The sequence below is a fragment of the Entelurus aequoreus genome, linkage group LG10, assembly GCF_033978785.1.
Source record: "Entelurus aequoreus isolate RoL-2023_Sb linkage group LG10, RoL_Eaeq_v1.1, whole genome shotgun sequence".
Classification (NCBI taxonomy): Eukaryota; Metazoa; Chordata; class Actinopteri; order Syngnathiformes; family Syngnathidae; genus Entelurus; species Entelurus aequoreus.
In genome coordinates this window covers 31,668,929-31,693,489 of record NC_084740.1, presented here as the reverse complement: position 1 = coordinate 31,693,489, position 24,561 = coordinate 31,668,929, and the positions used below count along the sequence as shown (strand labels likewise).

Here is a 24,561-nt window from a genome sequence, read left to right as displayed (position 1 = left end):
CAAAATCAAACAACTGAAAGAACATCTTCCAAGTCTGGTAATTCCATTATTTTTGCCAGGGGTTTTAGTTATCGATTGATAAAGTACAGTAACCTGTTATCACTCGTCTCTGTCTCTCGAAAGACCCCGATTGGTATAGAGACAGATGGCTGCCCCACAGTGAATATCAGTTCTATTGGAGTTTTCTTCCTTAAAAAGGCTGGTTTTACCTTTGTCTCCGTCGTCTACCATCTACAACTATAAATTGAAACCAGGCACCATTAGGCACATTATAGTCAAAACTGATACGAGAGTACTTTAACACTGTAACCATACTAACATTGATACATTTTTGAAGCATCATTGATGCTTACTTGGCAGTTCACTAAGGGCGCCTTGACTCATTTAGGGGAAGTTGGCCGTCAGGGGGAAATTTGGATGGTATTTTAAAATGGGCCCTGACACACACACAACCTACTTTTTGCAAGACTGCATGACATTCCTGTCATGCAGTGCAGCCTGCTATATTTTTTCGTACATTTAATAACTGCATGATTGCAGACCAGAGGGTTGAAAACAGTCATTACTTTCACCATGAATGTAATGTTTAAATGGTTTCATGATCGGTGAATAGTTTAGTGGTGACATGATCAAGTTTATACATTCAATCTGAGCCTCTGGAAAGTTGAGTCTCCTCTCAAATGGTCAAACTATAAGTAGTGTGGAAGTGTACTACCAAAAATAGTAGTTATTTTCATGATTTTCCTGACACCAAGAACAAAGGCAAATGGACAAACACTTCAACCAGCTGGGAGTTGTCGAATAGACTTCTCCACACAAGAGGGCATCAGAGACCCCAAAACGAGCTGCATAGAAATCAGTCTTTTAGGGTGTATCTTTAAGGGCACCCCTTATGTCAGTGTTTTTCAACCGCTGTGCCGTGAGATACAGTCTGGTGTGCCGTGGGAGATTATGTAGTTTCTCCTATTTGGGTTAAAAATATTTTTTGCAAACCAGTAAATATAATCTGCAAATAGTGTGCCGTTGTTGAGTGTCTGTGCTGTCTAGAGCTCGGCAGAGTAACCGTGTAATACTCTTCCATATCAGTAGGTGGCAGCCGGTAGCTAATTGCTTTGTAGATGTCGGGAACACGTCGTGTGAGACGACGATGGTTTGACGTGATCCCAATATGCAGACGACAGCGGGAGGCAGCGTGAAGGTAAAAAGATATCTAACGCTTAAACCAAAATAAACAAAAGGCAAGTGCCGCTAAGAAAAGGCATTGAAGCTTAGGGATGGCTATGCAAAATGAAACTAAAACTGAACTGGCTGCAAAGTAAACAAAAACTGAATGCTGGACGACAGCAAAGACTTACAACGTGTGGAGCAGACGGCGTCCACAGAGTACATCCGAACATGACATGACAATCAACAATGTGCCCGCAAAGAAGGATAGCGACAACTTAAAGGCCTACTGAAACCCACTACTACCGACCACACAGTCTGATAGTTTATATATCAATGATGAAATCTTAACATTGCAACACATGCCAATACGGCCGGGTTAACTTATAAAGTGCAATTTTAAATTTCCCGCTAAACATCCGGTTGAAGATGTCTATGTATGATGACGTATGCGCGTGACGTCAACGGTTGATACGGGAAGTATGCGGACACATTGAATCCTATACAAAAAACTCTGTTTTCATCTCAAAATTTCACAGTATTCTGGACATCTGTGTTGGTGAATCTTTTGCAATTAGTTTAATGAACAATGGAGACTGCAAAGAAGAAAGTTGTAGGTGGGATCGGTGTATTAGCGGAGGACTAAAGCAACATAACCAGGAGGACAGAGATGGATAGCAGACGCACTAGCCGGCGAACTCACCTTAACTTCCTCCGTCTCGCCGACCGCATCTGTGATCGGGTGAAGTCCTTCGTCGCACCGTCGATCGCTGGAACGCAGGTGAGCACGGGTGTTGATGAGCAGATGAGGTCTGGCTGGCGTAGCTAATGTTTTTAGCATAGCTCTGTGAGGTCCGGTTGCTAAGTTAGCTTCAATGGCGTCGTTAGCAACAGCATTGTTAACCTTCGCCAGGCTGGAAAGCATTAACCGTGTATTTACATGTCCATGGTTTAATAGTATTGTTGACCTTGTCTATCCTTCCAGTCAGGGATTTATTTATTTTGTTTCTATCTGCATTTGAGCCAGATGCTATCACGTTAGCTCAGTAGCTAAAGAGCTTCGCCGATGTATTGTTGTGGAGATAAAAGTCACTGTGAATGTCCATTTCGCGTTCTCGACTCTCATTTTCAAGAGGATATAGTATCCGAGGTGGTTTAAAATACAAATCCGTGATCCACAATAGAAAAAGGAGAGAGTGTGGAATCCAATGAGCCAGCTTGTACCTAAGTTACGGTCAGAGCGAAAAAAGATATGTTTTGCACTGCATTCTAGTCCTTCACTCTAACGTTCCTCATCCACGAATCTTTCATCCTCGCTCAAATTAATGGGGTAATCGTCGCTTTCTCGGTTTGAATCGCACTAGCTGCATGTAAAACAATAGGAAAATGTGAGGAGCCTTTCAACTGTTGACGTCACGCTACTTCCGGTACAGGCAAGGCTTTTTTTTTAATCAGCGACCAAAAGTTGCAACTTTATCTTCGATGTTCTCTACTAAATGCTTTCAGCAAAAATATGGCAATATCGCGAAATGATCAAGTATGACACATACAATAGATCTGCTATCCCCGTTTGAATAAAAAAACATTCATTTCAGTAGGCCTTTAAATAGCCTTGATTGCTAAAACAAAGCAGGTGCGGGGAATAGCGCTCAAGGAAGACATGAAACTGCTACAGGAAAATACCAACAAAACAGGAAAAGCCACCAAAATAGGAGCGCAAGAAAACACTACACAGAGGAAGACACCAAAAAACTCCAAATAAGTCACGGCGTGACGTGACAGGTCGTGACAGTACACCTACTTTGAGACAAGAGCTATAGTGATGCATGCTTGGTTATTGTTTGAATTCCTATCCAACGCTTGCGAGAACAACTTTTTATTGTCAATATAGACTGCTGAGTTACATTTTTTAATGTTTTCTGCTGGTGGTGTGCCTCCGCATTTTTTCAATGAAAATAATGTGCCTTGGCTCAAAAAAGGTTGAAAAATACTGCCTAATGTAATAAACTATACTGGACAAACCTGTTATATTTGCATCATCAAATGTCAACGTTGTTGTTGTGGTTTGTTTTCTGTCCATGCTATCGTCTACAGTATTTTAATGTCTATGCAGATGCCATCCTCTGCTCTACTGTACAAAACAAATCTACCTACAGGTAGAAATGATAATCATGACAAATATGAACAAACACAATGCAGACTGTCACAGAGTTTATAATTATCGTCATTAATATATCCCATTGCACATATTTCATGTGTGAAAGACCACAACTATTAGAATAGCTACAACATGCAGCATAATTACATAAAAAGCTTTTGAAAACACTGTACAGCACTAAAAACAGAATAAGATTTATAGCTTTTAAAATTAGTTAAAATGAATGAAAGAATAAGGCTAAGGTGTCCAATTTTTAAAACAAAGAAAAAAAAAATCACAAAAAAACAAAAGTTCATTACATGGCACCGAGTTGGCAAATAGCATTAAGGATGTATGCTTAAATCATACACTATATTATATATATATATATATATATATATATATATATATATATATATATATATATATATATATATATATATATATATATATATACACGATGCAATCAACAATACACTAAATAATTATGTCTTAATGATCTATCTGAAGACGACAAACATACAGTTACTGGCTTCAAAGCAACACCACAGCCGTCTTCTCGTCCTATTGGATTGCCAAATGATAAATTATAAATAAGTACATCTTCAAACAATTAAATGTATCAGTAATTAACTATATTAGGGAAAATAAATACATGTGTGTGTGGCATTGATGTATTTAAAGTAATATTACATTTAAATATTTAATTAATCATTTAATTTGTCATTAATTATTTCATGAATTAATTTTATGATTTAATTTATTGATTTCATTATTTCATGATTGATTTAATGATTTAAATAACTAATTACACATTTAAGTAATTCCTTGAAGATGTTAAGTTTTTCCCAATTGACCTTCCATAGTTATCAAGGTAAACACATACTATTAAAGACCAAAAATTACAATAGGGGCTGATAAAAGAATATGTAAATATTGTAATATACAAAAAAACCTTCATATCATTCAGATAGCCATGACATATACAGTGCATCTGGAAAGTATTCACAGCGCTTCACTTTTTACACATTGTTTTTTACAGCCTTATTCCAAAATGGAATTGATTCATTTTTGTCAAACTTCTACAGACAATACCCTATAATGAAAATGTAAAAATTCTTTTTTAAAACATTTTGAAATTGTATTAAAACCAATAAACTAAATTAAAAAAAATCACATGAACTTAAATCTTCAACACCTTTGCTCAATACTTTGTTGATGCGCCTTTGGCAACAATTATAGCCTCAAGTCTTTTTGAATACAATGCCACAAGTTTGGCACACCTTTCTTTGATAAGTTTTGCCCATTCCTCTTTGCAGCATCTGGTTGGATGGGAAGCATTGCTTTTCATCCAGAATGTCTCTGTAACTTGCTAAATTCATCCTTCTCTCTATCCTGACTCGTCTGCCAGTTCCTGACTCTGAGAAACAACCCCACAGCATGATGCCGCCACCACCATGCTTCCCTGTAGGGATGGTATTGGCCTGGTGATGAGCGATACCTGGTTTCTTTCAAACATGGCGTCTGAAATTCACGCCAAAGGGTTTAATCTTTGTTTCATCAGACCAGAGAATTTTGTCTCTCATGGTGTGAATCTTTCATGTGCCTTTTGGCAAACTTTTACCAAGAAATGGCTTTCGTCTGGCCACTAAATGGTAAATGGGTTATACTTGTATAGCGTTGACAATATTTCCACGTCCACACACACATTCACACACTGATAGTGGGAGCTGCCATGCAAGGCCCTAACCACGACCCATCAGGAGCAAGGGTGAAGTGTCTTGCTCAAGGACACAACGGCTGTAACTAAGATGGCGAAAGCTGGGGATCGAACCAGGAACCATCTAGTTGCTACATGGCACGACGGCTCTACCAACCAAGCCACACCGTCCCACACTATACCATACAGGCCTGATTGGTGAACTGCTGCAGAGATGGTTGCCCTTCTGGAAGGTTCTCCTCTCTCAATAGAGGAATGCTGTAGCTCTGACCAAGTGACCATCGGGTTCTTAGTCACCTCCCTGACTAGAATAAGATGAATGCAGCAATGTATAGAGCAGGGGTCACCAACCTTTTTGAAACCAAGGGCTACTTCTTGGGTACTGATTAATGCGAAGGGCTACCAGTTAGATACAGACATAAATAAATTGCCAGAAGTAGCCAATTTGCTCAATTTACCTTTAACTCTGTTATTATTAATAATTAATGATATTTATCTTTGTGGAAACACTGATCATCTTAATGATTTCTCACAATAAATATATATAGAAACAGATAAATATCAATATGCAACACTTTATTTTTATATTTTCTCTAAGTGCACATTTTTCAAATTGAACATTTTCAAATGATCACTTCTAAGACAGTCTTGTGAAATCACAATATCCCATTTTAACTAGCTAGCCACTAACATTTTTTAACAAATCATGAATTACTTTGCACCATGTTTGTACAAATAATAACTCATGTAAAATACAAAAGTAAACTCTCAAATTTTTAAATCATGTCACACTTTGAACTGGACACCAAATCTGTTATCTGTTTCTTTGTCAGTTAGTGGGAAGCCTGGCATTTCATGCTGTTAACTAGTGTGTTGTACTCTGGTGTGTAACTTGACACTGCAACTCTGAGTGAGTCTTGCAGATGTGCATCAGTGAGGCGTGTTCTGTGTTTGTTCTTGATGAAGGTCATGTCAGAAAAGGCTGATTCACTTAGATAAGATTTTTCCTCATTGTTTGCGGAACCTTCTTAATCTTTTGGACACATTTTCACAGCAATCTGGCCTTAAGCTTAATTATGATAAAAGTAAAATGTTAAGGATCGTAAATCTAAAGGGAACGTCCTTTCGAATGGAATGCAAAGTGCCTGTTTTGTGGACAGATGGACCAGTTAACATACTTAGTGTTGTTGTCCCAGAAAATCTGGAAGATCTAGGCTCAGTAAATTATGATAATCGACTAAGAAAGCTGGACAAAATTATGCAATTATGAAAAGGGAAATCCCTAACCTTGTATGGTAAAATGTCTATTGCCAACTCGTTAATTATTCCTCAATTTATTTATTTGTTTTTGTCATTACCAGCTCCATCACAAAACTTTTTTAAGATTTATGAGCGGAGGGTCTTCGATGTTGTCTGGAACGGCAAACCAGAAAAGATTAAAAGAAAGGTTTTGTACAAAGAGTATGAATATGGGGGCCTGAAACTTCTCAACCTTGAAGCTATGTGTCTGTCTTTAAAAGCATCAATTGTTCCAAAGATGTATTTAAACATTGAGTGGTACACAAATGTCCTGTTGGACAAAAAACATGTACTGTATCAAAAGAAATTGTATCCTTTTTTACAAGTGATCCCCTCCCAGAGAGTCTGCTGGGAAACAATCCACTCATAGTGGTGTTTTCAATTTTATGTGCCAGAAAAAAGAGACAATATTTTGCAGCAGTTAATATGGATGAACTCTAATATTGTAATAGATGGAAAGCCTTTCTTTTGGAAAAATATGTTTGAAAGAGGAATCATTTTTGTCAATGATATTATCAATGAGAATGGTAAAATTATGAAGTATGATGAATTTAGAGCTATGTATGGTGATGCTTGCTCAAGCTTTTCATTTTATCAACTAACTGGAGTAATTGGGAAAAGATGGAAACAAATGATTAATTATGGAACTACTAAATTATTAGTTTGTAAACCTCTAATAAGAAATTCTACTTGGCAAAAAGGAACTAAAATAAATAGAAAAATATATAATTTTTATTTAATAAAGAAATCTTTGAAGGCTGCCTCATACAACAAATGGAAAATGGGAGGACTTTTTTGACTGCCCGTTGCCATGGGATGCCATATTCAAACTAATCTATAAAACCACTATCGATGTGCAAAATCGTTATTTTCAAATTAAAATTATTTATAACTTCTTACCCACAGGGAAAATGTTAAAATTATGGAATATGACAGAGTCAGATGATTGCCAATTTTGTTGTCAGGAGCCTGAATCCACCCTGCATTTGTTTTGGTATTGTCATATTGTGTCTTTGTTTTGGGTGGAAGTTGAAAAAATGTGTTTAAGGATTGGTTTGTTTATGAAGCTTAATGTGGTTTCTGTTATTTTAGGAGAGTTCATTGACAATCATGATTTAGTCAATTTAATTATAGTACTCGGTAAAATGTTTATTTTTAAGGCCAAAAACAGATATTCACTTAGTATTACTTTCTTTAAAACATTTATTCAGTATTTTCTAACTTTAGAAAGTTAGATGGTTGAAAATGATAATGATGCCAAAAAACATTAAAAAAATAATGAGAAGTCCTCAAAGGCTTATTTTGAAAGTATAATTATGTTTATAGATTATATGATATCTGTTGTTGTGTTCCCTAATTTGAGTGACCTGGACATAATCTGGACTGTACATAAATGCTTATTTTGAAAATGAAATTTTGTTTATAAATTATATGCAATCTGTTGTGTTCCCTAATTTTTTTCTGTGTACATGAATGAAGGTGTGTGTTGCTGAGTCCGACTTGGACATTATCTGGACTGGGCCTGGTTTAAAAAAAACCTTTAAACAAATCTAATTTCATTGACAACCTGGTCTGTTGAAGATAAGGCCCTTTTTTTTTAAAATAAAATAAAATAAGGTAAATAAATAAAAAACATTTTCTTGGATAAAAAGAAAGTAAAACAATATAAAAATAATTACATAAAAAATAGTAATTAATGAAAATGTTAGTGGACCAGCAGCCTATACAATCATGTGTGCTTCAGGGACTGTGTCCCTTGCAGATGTGTTGTCTATGTTGTGGGAACCAGAATATTGGTAGCAGAAAGAAATAACCCCTTTTGTGTGAGTGGGTGTGGATGAGTGTGGATGGGGGAGGTTGTTTGGGTTGATGCACTGATTGAAAGTGTATCTTGTGTTTTTTCTATGTAGATTTAATTTTTTTTTTTAAAAATATATATATATTTTATTTTTTTTAATTTATTTTTTATTATTATTATTATTATTATTATTATTATATTTTTTTAGAACAGGCCCGCGGGCGACTCATCTGGTCCTTACGGGCGACCTGGTGTCCGCGGGCACCGCGTTGGTGACCCCTGGTATAGAGACATCCTGGATGAAAACCAACACTTCCCATCCAATCTGATGGATCTTGAGAGGTGCTGCAAAGAGGAATGGCCAAAACTTGCCAAAGATAGGTGTGCCAAGCTTGTGGCATCATATTCAAAAAGACTTGAGGCTGTAATTGCTGCCAAAAGTACATAAACAAAGTATTGAGCAAAGGCTGTGGATACTTATGTACATGTGACTTTTTTGTTTTTTTATTTTTAATAAATTTGCACAATAAAAATTAAAATATATTTTTTTACATTGTCGCTATGGGGAATTGTCTGTAGACTTTTGAAGACAACATTGAATTTATTCCATTTTGGAGTAAGGCTGTAACTAGAGATGTCCGATAATATCGGACTGCCGATATTATCGGCCGATAAATCCTTTGGAATGTGATATCGGAAATTATCGGTATCGGTTTCAAAAAGTAAAATGTATGACTTTTTAAAACGCCGCTGTACGGAGTGGTACACGGGCGTAGGGAGAAGTACAGAGCGCCAAAAAACCTTAAAGGCACTGCCTTTGCGTGCCGGCCCAGTCACATAATATCTACGGCTTTTCACACACACAAGTGAATGTAAGGCGTACTTGGTCAACAGCCATACAGGTCACACTGAGGGTGGCCGTATTAACAACTTTAACACTGTTACAAATACGTGCCACACTGTGAACCCACACCAAACAAGAATGACAAACACATTTCGGGAGAACTTCCGCAGCGTAACACAACATAAACACAACAGAACAAATACCCAGAACCCCTTGCAGAACTAACTCTTCCGAGACGATACAATATACACCCCCCGCTACCCCCTAACTCCCAACCCCGCCCACCTCAACCTCCTCATGCTCTCTCGGGGAGAGCATGTCCCAAATTCCAAGCTGCTGTTTTGAGGCATGTTAAAAAAAATAATGCACTTTGTTTCTTCAATAATAAATATGGCAGTGCCATGTTGGCATTTTTTTCCATAACTTGAGTTGATTTATTTTGGAAAACCTTGTTTAATGCATCCAGCGGGGCATCACAACAAAATTAGGCATAATAATGTGTTAATTGCACGACTGTATATATCGGTATCAGTTGATATCGGAATCGGTAATTAAGAGTTGGACAATATCGGAATATCGGATATCGGCAAAAAAGCCATTATCGGACATCTCTAGCTGTAACATAACAAAATGTGGAAAGATTGAAGCACTCTGAATACTTTCCGGATGCGTTATATAACTATATAAATAAACATATCGTGAAATAGGGCTAAATTTAAAGATAATAGGAACATTCTGTAAAAATGAGAAGAATTAGAGTGACTAGCTGAGATAAAACGTGCCTGGGCATTTGTATCATGTTAAGATTAGAAACTGGGTTTCATTTTTGTTGAATTAGCCATGCTGGTGAGAACCAAACAAACGTTTATGTTTAAAAACAACTTCACTGCATCTTTTGTGCTTTGTGACCGTGAAACCAGAATGAAAGAAAAGCCTTCCAAAAGTATGCTGGCATAGCTCAAATTGCCATGCGGAGGAATGTCTATCATACAGGGCCACAATGAGGCCAACCTTAATTGTGGACTAAAGTCATGATGGCAGTTTTCTAAGGTTGATAAGCTCCCTACTGGGTTTTGGATCGGCCTATTTTGGGAGAATCCTATTACATCAGACTGTTCTGGCATTCTATATCCCTGCATAAGAACAAAAGGTCTGGTTAATTACATTATATTTAACAAATATAATCATCATGTACAAACCTGTCACATTCAATCCTCATCCTCACCCTGGCTTCTTGGCTTTACCAGCTCCTCCCTTGTTGCAAGTGGCATCACATCAGCTTTTAAAAGCCTCATTGAGGACATCTTGCATCCTCAATGTGCGCTCCGATGCGTGTTATGATGCTTTCCTGCTGCCTCTTACTCTCGCTCCTGGCCGCTCTTGGTCTCACAGCACCCTTGCCGGGGGGAGCGGGTTCTCCGGACGTGACCTTGGCCACAGTAAGTGGAGTAAAGATGCATGAGACAGGGATGCATGGAGACTTTTTAAAAAACAGTTAATGTTTTATAATGCAACATATAAATTGGACTGTAATGTGTTGATGCGCACGTAGGAATACCTCAAGCGCTACTACATGCGGCGAGATGAGCAGCCTCCGGAATCCCTGTCCGTTAGGTCCAAGCTGAAAGACATGCAGACGTTCTTCGGCCTCAATGCAACAGGTGTGTTCGATCGTCAGACTCTGGAGGTGATGAAGAGTCTTCGCTGTGGCGTTCCAGATCTGGAAGAGTACGGCAGTCACGTCCCGACGACACGATTGAACAAGACGGTCATCACGTACAGGTACTCTCACATTTGTATCACATGACAGTCTCAAGGGACACTACTATAGAAGTGAGACTTGGACATACTTTAGAGTAGTCTGTGTACAGTGCGTAGCCTACTGAAAATGAGTCAACACACAGTAATTAGTCAGTCCCTCCAGGATGTCGCTGGCTTTCTCCGTGATTGTTGTGACCTAAAATGCCTGAATTCTCTTATTTTCAGAAAGTTGAGATTTTTTATCAACAACATTGAATCAACTTGTGATTTTATGAATGTGTTAAGTAAGATTGTTAATAAGAATTTATTTTCAAGTGTTCCTTGTAACCTTAATCTCAAAAAGCACAACATTTCAACAAACACTGGAAAACAAATAGTGTGTTGCTGTTTTACTTGCTCTACACCATCCATCCATCCATCCGTCCGTTTTCTACCGCTTGTCCCTTTTGGGATCGCGGGGAGGTGCTGGAGCCTATCTTTACACCACAGACCTAAATGTAGACACTAGATGGCAGTAAAAGCACATACTCAGAGGTCTTTGTAAAATTACTGTACTGTTCTATCCATTCATCCATTTTCTACCAAAATGGATGTACTGTTCTAATTGTAACAAAAGGTGATAATAATTCATTATAATTATGTAAAGAAACACCACCAAAAGGTTTCCTTGTTGTCCGTTGTCTGCAAACATTCTCCAAATGTGTTTTACACTTGAAGTATTTGTCCATCCTAAACATTTATTTATGTACCAACACATTTACCCCAAACGTTGAGGGCATTCCCGAACTGTTGTGAGCGATCTATAGCGGTCATTTTTGTTGGTAAATGTAAAGGATGAGAGATGATCATCACACTTCAACATCTCTAACATGTAAATGCTGCCTTATTGTTAGGTCAGCATTGCAAATGAAAATCTGTTCTTAATTGCTTTACCCTGGGCAAGTAAAGGTTAAATAAATACACAAATACATGTAAAATACAAAGTCAAGGTTTATATATTACATTACCCAGAGGACCAAAAGCATGTCTAAGGTAACAACAATGATGTCGTTTGACCAATAAAAAATGCTTCGTCGGCACAATAAACAAACATACGTTTTGCTTAGACAGTTGATGTGCGCGTTAAGGTTTGACCAGGGGTGTCAAACTGATTTTAGCTCAGGGGCCGCATGGAGGAAAATCTACACACACAGGGGCCGGACTATTAAAATCATGGCATTAAAACAAACAAAAAAAAACAATTTCAGATTGTATTCTTTGCCTTACTTCGGCCAAAAATCGAACAAACACATTCTGAAAAACTACAATAAAAATATAGAAAAAAATATCTACGGCGGTAAAGTTTAGATCCATGAACAAAAGAAGAAAGTGAATTAATGTTTATAACTGAATAAATTTACATATTCATAAAAATGTGTTTCCTTTTGTAGTATTTTTTTTTAAATGAAGTAACATTTATGACAACCTTTTTCCAAAAAGCAATATAGAATGTGACATATAACAGGATAATGCATACATTTATCATTTTTCAAAACGGTTACAAAAAAGTGGGACGCCAAAAATTTTACTGTGGGACCCCATTTTTATGACCTCATCAAAAATCCTAGCGCCAACACTGATGCAAATTGGTGTGTGCAAAACAGCAGCAGGCGGCTGTGCCTGGTTCTAAAACTAATCAAATATCATCCCGGGGGCCAAAGATAATTCATTCGCGGGCCGGATCTGGCCCACGGGCCTTGACTTTGATGCATAGGGGTTAAAACAGTTTCATTGGTGAAAATGGCGCTTTTTGTATCGCCAAAATGTGTGGGAGAGTTGCGGGCTTTGGACAAAGTTGTGAGGCCGCGCATACTTTGCGGGGATTGGTTGAATCTGCAAAATCCTGGAGGGACTGATTATTGTCTAAATAGCTTGTAACACGAGCGAGTACTAAGATAATTGTGTCTTAACAACAGTCAAGCATGGTGGTGGCAACACCACGGTCTGGGGCTGCATGATTGCTGCCCTTATTGGGTAATGGCGGTTCACAATTTGGAAACTGTCAGGTCCCTTGTGTTGCCAGCTCTGTGGACAATAATGTAAAGTAAAACTTCAAGTAAAGCTAATGTGCTGCACTACACTTCCAGCATTGGCAGACACACCAGAGACATGCCTCGCAGCTCCGTCCACTCCTTGCTTGAGTCGGCCTTCAGCGTTTGGGCCAAAGTCAGCGGTCTGACGTTTGTCCGCTCGCACACCCGCAAGGCTGACATCACGGTGGAGTTTGTCAGCCATGGTGGGTTTGCATCTCTTGTTACAACGCTGCATTCACTTGGGGCTTCCTGCCTATTCCTCCTTCTTTATTCCCTGAGTCATTTGTAATCCAATTGTTCACTAGTAACAGTCAAAGATAATATTTTGATCCAAATATATCATATTTACACTAATTAACACGGTATTTGTGGGAAATATTTTAAGATATTGATTATATGGATTAATTTGGCTTCTCTTTTCATTGTTGACATTCCATACAGGGGTATCTCTATGCTTTGGCAGTGGGATCACTCTTTTGGAAATTGTGCCATGGTCTGGGGACAGGCCACGAAATGTGTAGTGAAGCCTCTGTTGTCATTATATAAACAAACACTAAAGACATTTGACCAAAAACCAATGAAGCATCATCTGTCTGTCTTGGTCAAAAGATAGGACTCAGATGCAGAGTAGGGATTAATTCGGCAGGCTTTTATTTTGAAAGCTTCCTTTCACCTCCAGAGTCAGGGCAATTCAATATAGACTATAACTAGACTATCCAGCTATCCATCTTCTTCCGCTTAACCAAGTGTGGGTCGCGGGGGCAGCAGCCTAAGCAGGGAAGCCCAGACTTTCCTTTCCCCAGCCACTTCGTCCAGCTCTTCCCAGGGGATCCCGAGGCGTTCCCAGGCCAGCCAGGAGACATAGTCTTCCCAACGTGTCCTGGGTCTTCCCCGTGGCCTCCTACCGGTCGGACGTGCCCTAAACACCTCCCTAGGGAGGCGTTCGGGTGGCATCCTGACCATATGCCCGAACCACCTCATCTGGCTCCTCTCGATGTGGAGGAGCAGCGACTTTACTTTGAGCTCCCCCCGGATGACAGCTTCTCACCCTATCTCTATGGGAGAGCCCCGCCACCCGGCGGAGGAAGCTCATTTCGGCCACTTGTACCCGTGATCTTGTCCTTTCGGTCATAACCCAAAGCTCATGACTATAGGTGAGGATGGGAACGTAGATCGACCGGTAAATTGAGAGCTTTGCCTTCCGGCTCAACTCCTTCACCACAACGGATCGATACAGCGTCTGCATTATTGAAGACGCCGCACCGAATCCGCCTGTCGATCTCACGATCCACTCTTCCCTCACTCGACTAGAAGGCCAAAAAGGTTCCACAAAAAGGAACAACCGAAAATCACTCCGAAAGGAGGAAAACACAAAAACAATAACGAACTATACTAGGCGCCGTATATTCTATGAAATTTATTATAAACAAAAAACGCTCCAACAGGAGGGAGAAACAATGGCTATGAAACTTCTACACTGTCTCTAATCTAAAAAAGGTTAACAAAATTTGTCACTCAAAAAATTTAGGAAAAGGAAGAACTGTAAGAAAAACTGAAAACTCACCACTTCGGCTGTAAAACTAAATAACACAAAATCACTCTGCTGAGGAGGAGAAAAAGAAAACTCAAAATATCAAGGAAGGAATTCAGGATCAAGATTTTCAAACACGAAACGAGGCAAGGCATGGACAGGAAGCTAGAGAGGCACGAATAAACGAGACAATCTGGCACAGAACAAAGGGAGGTGTGGGCTTATAAGACACATGAGGGTAATGGGGAACAGGTGGAAACAATCAGGGATCAGGGATGACATCAGACTGATGACACAAAAGAAAGGGCAAGTGACCTGAAACGAGAGGAGTTACTTTTCAAACTAAAACATGCAATTCACAAGACAGAAAAAACAAGACATCCCTCACATCACTGCCATTTTAACCAAAAATATAACATTAGTTTTGATAGTTTCATTAATTTGCCTTTTTTAAAAGCTATTTTTAAGTCTGCGTTGTCAGTGAAGGCCTCACATCTGTGGAACTCTTTGCCACTGGAGGTAAAGTCACAGTCGGACATTAAACTTTTCTCCACAAAACTGAAAAAGTGGCTCAATTTTAAGAAACATCAGAAGTGTGAGCACTAGAACTGGAAGTAATATGGACAAATGGGGCCAATTATTTTCAATGTGTTTTTATTTTTGTACTTGTCTTAATCTTTTTGTATGTGTTTTACCCTTTTCTCAACTTTTCTTTAAAAGCCTAACCAGGGACGAGGGTTGCAAATTAGCCTATGGCTAGAAGTCTTATGTACTTTGACATCAGTTACCTATGGGTAGCAATGATTCATTGTACTGTCCCTGTCAAATAAATACATCCATCCATTTTCTACCACTTGTCCCTTTTGGGGTCGCAGGGGGTGCTGGAGCCTATCTCAGCTGCATTCGGGCGGAAGGCGGGGTACACCCTGGACGAGTCGCCACCTCATCACAGGGCCAAATACATAAATTAACAAAATTATAATCTATTAATTAGAAACTGGAACATGTAGTTTCGGGAGAAATTGCGTGTGAATGCTGAAATGCCAAGCCAAATTGAAACGCTGACAGGTAGCATGCCGGCCACCTCATAGCATGCTAACAATGGCACGTGTCAAGTACTAATTTATATGGCTCTGTGGTGCATGTCTGCAAAATTAGCTAAAAAGGTTAACTTGATTAGCATACTATACGAAAACTATATGTGTGAATGCTTTCTAGCATTACATAATGAATACAACATGTATAGAAATATACAGGTTAACTTCAAAACTGTTACGGTACGGGGAGACTGCGGGGACGTAGTTTTAGCTCTATTTATTATATTTACAAAAGTATGGAGTGTGAAGCTAATCCAAAATGTGTACGGTGTGCGACTATGTGTAGCGATTATCTGATGAGTGTTACCGGAAGTGTTCAGCGAGGTGCGGAAGTCCAAGAGGGCAAGGCAAGCTCGGAGGCCCAGAGTCCGTGTCCAGGCGGAAGGTCGAGATCCAAGAGGCAGCCATGGAACCAGAGGGAATAGGGAGAAACGAGACACACAGCTCGTGACGCGGGGACGGAGGAATGCTGCTGGAAGACGACAAGGGACACGAGACAAATGAACACACACAGAGAGAGAGAGAGAGTGTGTGCATTGAGCTAGAGATATTCAGCTTACTGTACTGGAACAGGTCGCTAAGTTTTGGCCCGGAACGCAGGTTTGAACTGGCTTAAGAAGCCCAGGGAGCTCATCATCGGCAGGTGTGTTGAGTGCTGACTGATTGGTGATTGAATGCAGCCGGACTGTCAGCGCACAGATGAATGCGCACTGGAGTGCGCCCGGGCCGTGACAAAAACATTTGAATATTGTGCAAAGATTTGTTCGATATACAATCAATTAGATTTACAAGGTGAAATAAATATATGTGACAGGCTCATAACACGCAACTCAAGATAATTCAATACTTATTTTGATACGTAACATTTTGATGATTATGGCTTACAGCCTATGAAAACCTTGAAGAGAAAGTTTCAGAAAAGTTTGGGTTTTCAAAAACTGTAAACCATGATCATCACAATTATAACAACAACAAAAAACCTTGACATATTACACGCTTCATGTCACATATTAGTTTCACATTTGATGTTGAATTGCTGATATGAATGAACTTTTTGAGTTTCCCCTGTAAATAAAATCAGGATACAAAATAGGACACTATATGAACGACCCCTGCTGTAAAGTGTAGAAGTCAAATGTAGGTTTTCTTTGACTTTGTTTCATTTCGTGTGTTTCCTTTTTCTTTTTTGTCTTTGTGGCTCTTGTACAGTTAGGTGGCGCAAACAACTAAGGAAGTAAGTACATTTTATTGATAAAGCGTGTTTCACAGACATAAATCACAGCGCTGTACAAAACAGATTAATTAAACCAATTAAATTAAAACAGTTGGAATATTAAAAAGGATAAAAAAAGTAGATTAAAAAAATAAATCGGAGTGATGAATTTATTTATTATTATTAATGGAAAACCCCTTAAGATGCAGCATCTTGTTTTCAAGGGGGACCAAAGACATTCAAAATTAACACAATACAGTACAACACAGGACAAGTTACACAACAAACAATTACAGACAATCATTAAAGACAATTTTGCTCAGATACCTCTCAGCTCACACAACTCTCAGAATTTACAATATTTACAATAGTATAACATATAATGCAGTAAAATGAATATAATATTAAATTAAATTCCAACCATGGGCATACTACATACAGTGGCATTCAGTTTTAAGTAGAGGTGTCCGGACTGCCGATATTATCGGCCGATAAATGCTTTAAAATGTAATATCGGAAATTATCGTTATCGGTTTCAAAAAGTAAAATTTCTGACTTTTTAAAACGCCGCTGTACGGAGTGGTACACGGACGTAGGGAGAAGTACAGAGCGCCAATAAACCTTAAAGGCACTGCCTTTGCATGCCTGCCCAATCACATAATATCTACGGCTTTTCACACACACAAGTGAATGCCATACAGGTCACACTGAGGGTGACCGTATAAACAACTTTAACACTGTTATATATATATGCGCCACACTGAACCCACACCAAACAAGAATGACAAACACATTTCGGGAGAACATCCGCACCGTAACAAACACAATAGAACAAATACCCAGAATCCCTTGCAGCACTAACTCTTCCGGGACGCTACAATATACACCCCCCGCTACCACCTAAAAGTCAACCATCATTAGCTCCCTTTTTTTCCACCATTCACACACTTCTGGATTCACAATAATCCAGTCTAATTGGGCTAACAAAAATGGTCTCTGAAAAACGGCTTACACTTGATTTAATGTTGATGCATGTTCCTATCATTTACAGTAAAAGCATAATACTTAATTTGAGGCTTGCATGGTAGTGTTTAACGACAGATGTTGATTTTGTTTTATGTGGAGGGCCCTAATACCTCATACCTCAGATAATATCCTGAAGCCACTAAAGTCTCTCATCGAGAGAACACTAACAATTCTAGACAAAAAGCCTCTGAAGCAGGGGTCCTCAAGTACAAATCTTGAAGGTCCACAAATGTTATTTTGAAACAGGCTGGGTCCGTTTATTATCGATCAAGCTTATATAGTAGCAGGAGGTAGGTAGTAGTTTAACATTTTCTTAAAATTAACAACAATAAAATAGATATCCAATAAAATACATGAAAGATTTTCTTTGAAACAAAAATAAATAAGAACTTAAATAAAACTTTCAGTTTTAACAAAAAATTACTACTTTTAAACACAACCCTCCTATCCCTGGTAAACAAATGACCTCAACAGATCTCATTCATGTGCAAATATAACTAGACAACTGTGTGCCTGCAGCGAAAGGTTCCATGCATGTGGCATGAGCGCTGTATGACCCAGGTGGTAACAGCCTATCAGCGCGTCATTGTGATAGAGATGACACCCATACTCTGATTGGCTGATTCCGCAGCCAATCAGAGTGGCGTTCTCTCGCTCTCACTCCGTCTCTCTCTCTTTCTCTCTCTGAGAGAGAGAGAGAGAGAAAGACGGAGTGAGTGAGACACGGAGAAGTGTAAACGAAACGTGGAGATATTTGACTAAAAACAACAAAGAACGTTGACTTGCGCTAGCGATGACTCAAAGATGAATACAATTATTATATTTTTATATAATAATTATAATTATAAAAAAAAAAATTATTATTATTATTTTTTTTTTTTTTAACTATAATTCGTGCTGGGTCCGGACGTACACGTCGCTGGGTCCGGACATGGACCGCGGTCCGCCTGTTGAGGATCACTGCTCTAAAGTATCATTATTGTGACATTTTAAGTAAGTATAATATTTTGGATTGAGATAATTATCAGATATTCATGGGTGCTTGCCTCATCTTTAGAGTTCTAAATAAACTTTCTCCCCCTCCCTTGATAGATTTTATTAATAAAAAAATAGCAGAGACCAGAGGGGACTGCAACGTACAAAGGCGCAGACCTAAATTTGGCCAAATGGTGGGGTCTATCAGAGGCATACAGTTGTGGAACAGAATGCCAGCCCATGTCAGAAACTGTGGCACCAATTTAACATTTAAAACTGCACTGAAACGGTGGTTGAAAACTAATCAGACATGCATGCACAATTAGATTATTCACTTGTTGTTTTTGTTTTATTTTTTTGTCCGTGGTCTGTGCTTATGGTATGCTTGTAATGTGTAATGTCTTGTGATTTATGTATTCTTTTGTACCATGACCTGTTGAATGTTTACTGTATTAACCTGCCTTAGGACAACGGATGAAAATGAGCTATTGTGCTAACTCCGGCATATTTACATTGTTGCTCTTTGTTGATGAATATGCATTGATGCATTGTCCTAATACGAAGGTCCTGAGTAGTCCTGAGTTCAATCCCGGGCTTGGGATCTTTCTGTGTGGAGTTTGCATGTTGTCCCCGTGACTGCGTGGGTTCCCTCCGGGTACTCCGGCTTCCTCCCACCTCCAAAGACATGCACCTGGGGATAGGTTGATTGGCAACACTAAATTGGCCCTAGTGTGTGAATGTGAGTGTAAATGTTGTCCGTCTATGTTGGCCCTGCGATGAGGTGGCGACTTGTCCAGGGTGTACCCCGCTTTACGCCCGAATGCAGCTGAGATAGGTTCCTGCACACCCCGCGACCCCAAAAGGGAGAAGCGGTAGAAAATGGATGGATGGATTGTCCCAATTCAAATAAATAAATAAATAAAAATAGGTGGTATTGCCTTCGGGCACTAAATGACTTAACACACCCGATTGCAGGAAAGGACTTCAGAAATTCAATCATCTCTTATTTCTTCGTTCTTGACTATATAACAAAAAACACGGCGATCTCTATCCATTCGACGGATCCGGTGGTGAGTTGGCTCACGCTTTCGGTCTGGGTCAGGGCGTCGGGGGCGTCGTGCACTTTGATGACGACGAGAGTTGGACAGCAGGAGACGCAGGCGGTAAGCACAATCCTCTTAGTTGCTTCAAAGCTATTTATTTTGAAACATGCGATGGTCTCTCCCCATCTGCAGGTTTGAATCTTTTTGAGGTGGCTGCGCATCAATTTGGCCACGCTTTGGGCCTGAAGCACTCGAGGAACCCCACGTCACTAATGCACCCCATTTACAAGGCCTTTCCAGCAGAAGCCAACTTACTCTCTAGAGACAACAATCTACGCACTTTATTGTACTAACTCAGCCAGCTACTTAATATTTGAAAAAGTCACATTTTTGGAGTGTGACGTGAACCAATTGTGTGTTAGAGCCAAACCTCAATGCAAGTTACTCCTCCAATTTGCCATTCCCCGAACTCACACGAAACAGATGTGCTCCTGATGTGACATTTGACGCCGTCTCCACACTCGGGGATTCCACCATCTTTTTCACAGACAGGTGCGTTGTTGATTGAACATGTTTTGTCATCCAACATGGCAGAAACTGACCAACACGTCTCATGAAGGTATCTATGGATTAAACACAATAAAGCATTTGGTATCAAAGAAGGTCCCATCACCAACTTCATGCCTAAGATAGAAAGCAGAATTGATGCCGCCTTCTGGGTTCCTCGCAGATCCACTGCTTACCTTATTCATGGTGACCATCTTTGACTACCTGGCACTGATTGAAAGATGATTATTTTCTGATATGGATTCTGTCCGGACAGAGTCTATGTTCTGGACGGTGAAAAGCTCAGTCTTGAAGGGAAAGCCCAGAGCTCTCAACCATTTTGGGTTTCCTGTCTGGGTGCAGGATGTGGATGCTGCTGTGCACGTTGTCAAAACGGGACGCACCCTCTTCTACATGCATGATATTTACTGGAGGTAAAGTAAGCACACTATTTTTGCTCTTGTTGAGATGTTTCAAATCAAAATCAACTGAGTCTCATTCATTCTTTTTTTTTTTCAGCTACAATGAAAACAGAAAAGTGATGGACTTTGGTTACCCAAAATATATTATTCATGACTTTCCTGGACTCAACACCACAATAAATGCTGCCGTTTATAAAGACGGTAAGCGTTGCAAGTGTAGAGCAATTAGTCGGCAAATTTTGTCGTTCATTTGTCGGTCTTGATTTGTCTCAGTTGCTTGTGGCTTTGCATTAGTCAATCAATCAATCAATGTCCTTTATTTAACCAGGTAAAAACTCATTGAGATTAAAATCTCCTTTTCAAGAGCGACCTGACAAAGAGGGCAAAGTTACAATAATAATTACAACAAGACAATACAACAGCAGTCATACCAAAACAGGTAAAAAATTATTTAAAACGATTAAGTCGTAATTCAATTTTAAAGCAAGTACATTGCCCAAGAGAACTGGTTTCTCGATCTTTTAAAATGGACTTAAACTCCCCCAAAGTGATCAGTTCTGGTAGCCTCAGATCTTTCTGGATGTCATTCCATGACCAGGGAGCAGCATAACTGAAGGCTTTTTTACCAAGTTCTGTGTTGGCTCTAGGAACCAACATGTGGAGGACATCCTCGTCGAGCACAATAAGTTTAATCCTCAGAGTAAACTAGGGACTTTTTTGTCCTTTCGTGTACATTTCTGCTCTACATTTGGCCATAATTCTAGTTGGGATACTTTGAATGTATTTTTTTTCCTAAAAGGGTTATTTTCCATGTTCAATTTAAAGATTTTTTATTTTAAGTTCTTTCATACATTAACTGGGAAATAATTTTAGCCCATTGAAGTGCAGCCACGACAAAAAAGTCCCGAGGGAGTTAAGAGTGTATAAAAAGTGATGAACATGCAGAAGAATATATTGAAGTGAAGTGAAGTGAATTACATTTATATAGCGCTTTTTCTCAAGTGACTCAAAGCGCTTTACATTGTGAAACCCAATATCTAAGTTACATTTTAAACCAGTGTGGGTGGCACTGGGAGCAGGTGGGTAAAGTGTCTTGCCCAAGGACACAACGGCAGTGACTAGGATGGCGGAAGCGGGGATCGAACCTGCAACCCTCAAGTTGCTGGCACAGCCGCTCTACCAACCGAGCTATACCGTCCCACATGTCATATTGCTGACATGTGCAAATGTTGATGCAGCCTGCAGCTTCCAGCAAGCTGCAAAAAGGTGTTGATTCTGACCAAACAAACAAGTGTTTTTGTCAGATGCAACACATTTGCATGCACAGACCACCAAATGTTCTGCAAAGGTTGCTAGAAAGACTTATCAGAATCAGAATCACAAATACTTTAATAATCCGACCCTCTATTACACACACATTTATTTGAAGCACCATTAAGTAAGTAAATATTCTATATATATACATATATACTGTATATATATATATATATATATATATATATATATATATATATATATATATATATATATATATATATATATATATATATATATGTGTGGGAAAAAAATCACAAGACTATTACATCTCTACAGGCCTGTTTCATGAGGGGTTTTCCTCAATCCTCAGGAGAAAATCTCTTGAGGATTGAGGAAAACCCCTCATGAAACAGGCCTGTAGAGATTAAATAGTCTTGTGATTTTTTTCCCACACATACATATTACGCTCTACCACGGTATCGAGCACTATTTTTTGGATAATCTAATTAAGACATATATATATATATATATATATATATATATATATATATATATATATATATATATATATATATATATATATATATATAGATATGTGTGTGTATATGTATGTATATATACATATATATGTGTATACATATATATACACATATATAATTGAGGTTTCTGTGGTTTATCCGTTATACAGTGCTCAATACCGGGGTAGAGCGGAATATACGTTAGGTCAGGAAAAACACAGAGGCTATTTCATCCTTACAAGCCTGTTTTGCAGGTTTCCCTGCTCGTCAGGGGATTTTATACATATACATATATATATATACAGTACAGGCCAAAAGTGTGGACACACATCATTCAATCGTTTTCATTATTTTCATGACTATTTCCATTGTAGATTGTCACTGAAGGCATCAAAACTATGAATGAAGACATGTGGAGTTATGCACTTAACAGAAAAAAGGTGAAATAACTGAAAACACATTTTATATTGTTTTTGTTTTTTTTTCAAAATAGCCACCCTTTGCTCTGATTACTGTTTTGCACACTCTTGGCATTCTCTTGATGAGCTTCAAGAAGTAGTCACCTGAAATGGTTTTCACTTCACGGGTGCCATAGTTTTGATGCCTTCAGTGACAATCTACAATGTCATGAAAATAAAGAAAACGCATTGAAATGAGAAGGTGTGTCCAAACGTTTGGCCTGTACTGTACGTGTGATTTAAGGCACCCCTTTAAGTCCTCTCCATTTTGGCAGTTTTTTGTTTGTAATTTGATTTATGTAACTAAGGCTTGTTTTCTTCAGATGTAGTTAGTAGTCATTTGTTTAACATTTTTAGTCATACTGGTGGTGTTCCTCAAGGTTCTATTTTAGGTCCTCTTTTTTTCAATTATTTAGACTATTCAACTGGTGGCCCACGCATTCAGTTAAATAAAAGTTGCAATTGCGAAACTCACATTATGGCAGCAGAGTCTTAAAAACACTTTAGTGCTGTCAGAGATAATCTTTTGTCAGCTTTTTTGCAGAAGGTCCTTGAAAACAAAAATAAGACAAAATAAACAGACCACAATCAAATGTCTTCTATAGAGGACGCTGGGTCTCCGGGATATACAAAATACAACTAATAATAATAGCTTTCTGGGAATATGGCCCCCAAAACAACTTAATTGAATATCCCTGGTAAAATGTCTTATCACACTGTAATTGAATGACTGTTCTATAACATACTGGAAATAATTTAGAGTTTTGGCATTTGTCCCCATAGTTATCAATATTGACAATTACTTTTGTTTTTTGTTGTTGTCGATCTTAGGTTTCATTTATTTCTTTGTTGGACCACACGTCATCAAGTACGACTTCACCCACAAACATGTTGCTGGAGTCGACAAAGCAAATTCCTGGCTCGGGTGTTGAAACTAAGCACCCAAGGCTTCTTCACCTGCTAGCAATGTTTTTACACAATTAAAGCGCCACTATTTAAACCTAGTAATGTGTCTGCCTTTATGAAAAAAAATTGTCATATGTAAATAGAACATGAGGAGAAACATGCTTTTTGGACAATGTGTCACTCGTGGTGTTATGGTACTGTACGTACTATTTGGTCACTTAGGCCTTTGCCAGCATGACAAAGCGGATTTACCAGACAAGCAAGGCCACAAAGTTGTCTAAATTACAACCTCCAGCAAGTTTTTTGGTATGTCGGGTGGTATTTTGCATTTTGCTGCGCTTTGGATGTGAAGTCCTGATGGCACTGCGCCATGCAAGGCCGATCACGCAGATCACGCGATGTGTTTATTTCAAACATGCATGCAGTTACAATTAGGTTCATCACATATTTCCAAGTTTCTCATTACAACAAGTCGGAAAAGGACTAGGAAGCAATATAGCTTATATAAAACCTACCCCTTTTCCATTTCACAGCCATTTCTAACACGTGTTTGTTCAATTCCTGTGCTCAGTCTGTAACACAAATAATAAAGAAAATAAAGTTTTCATGACTAAACTGTTGTTTATAAGTTATGATTCACATAAATGAGATGTATAGGATTGGTCCCCAATTTGTGTGTGGAAGTAAAATGTTAATTTATGAATGACAAGGTGCTTCATTTGAAATGTTCCCGCAAACATATTCCTAGATATGCCTCCTGCTCTGTCATCGATA

At 38.7% G+C, this 24,561-nt stretch overlaps 1 protein-coding gene across 1 annotated transcript; it reads left to right on the top strand.

The window, feature by feature from the left end:
• Positions 1-10,290: 10,290 nt before the first annotated feature.
• On the top strand, positions 10,291-24,348 carry LOC133659138 (stromelysin-1-like). The gene is given in 10 exon segments (XM_062061873.1): positions 10,291-10,401; positions 10,515-10,744; positions 12,850-12,995; positions 19,669-19,800; positions 19,873-20,041; positions 20,122-20,232; positions 20,300-20,433; positions 20,504-20,660; positions 20,746-20,849; positions 23,713-24,348. Coding segments are annotated over 10 exon segments (1,395 nt in total). The 3' UTR covers positions 23,814-24,348.
• Positions 24,349-24,561: the final 213 nt, after the last annotated feature.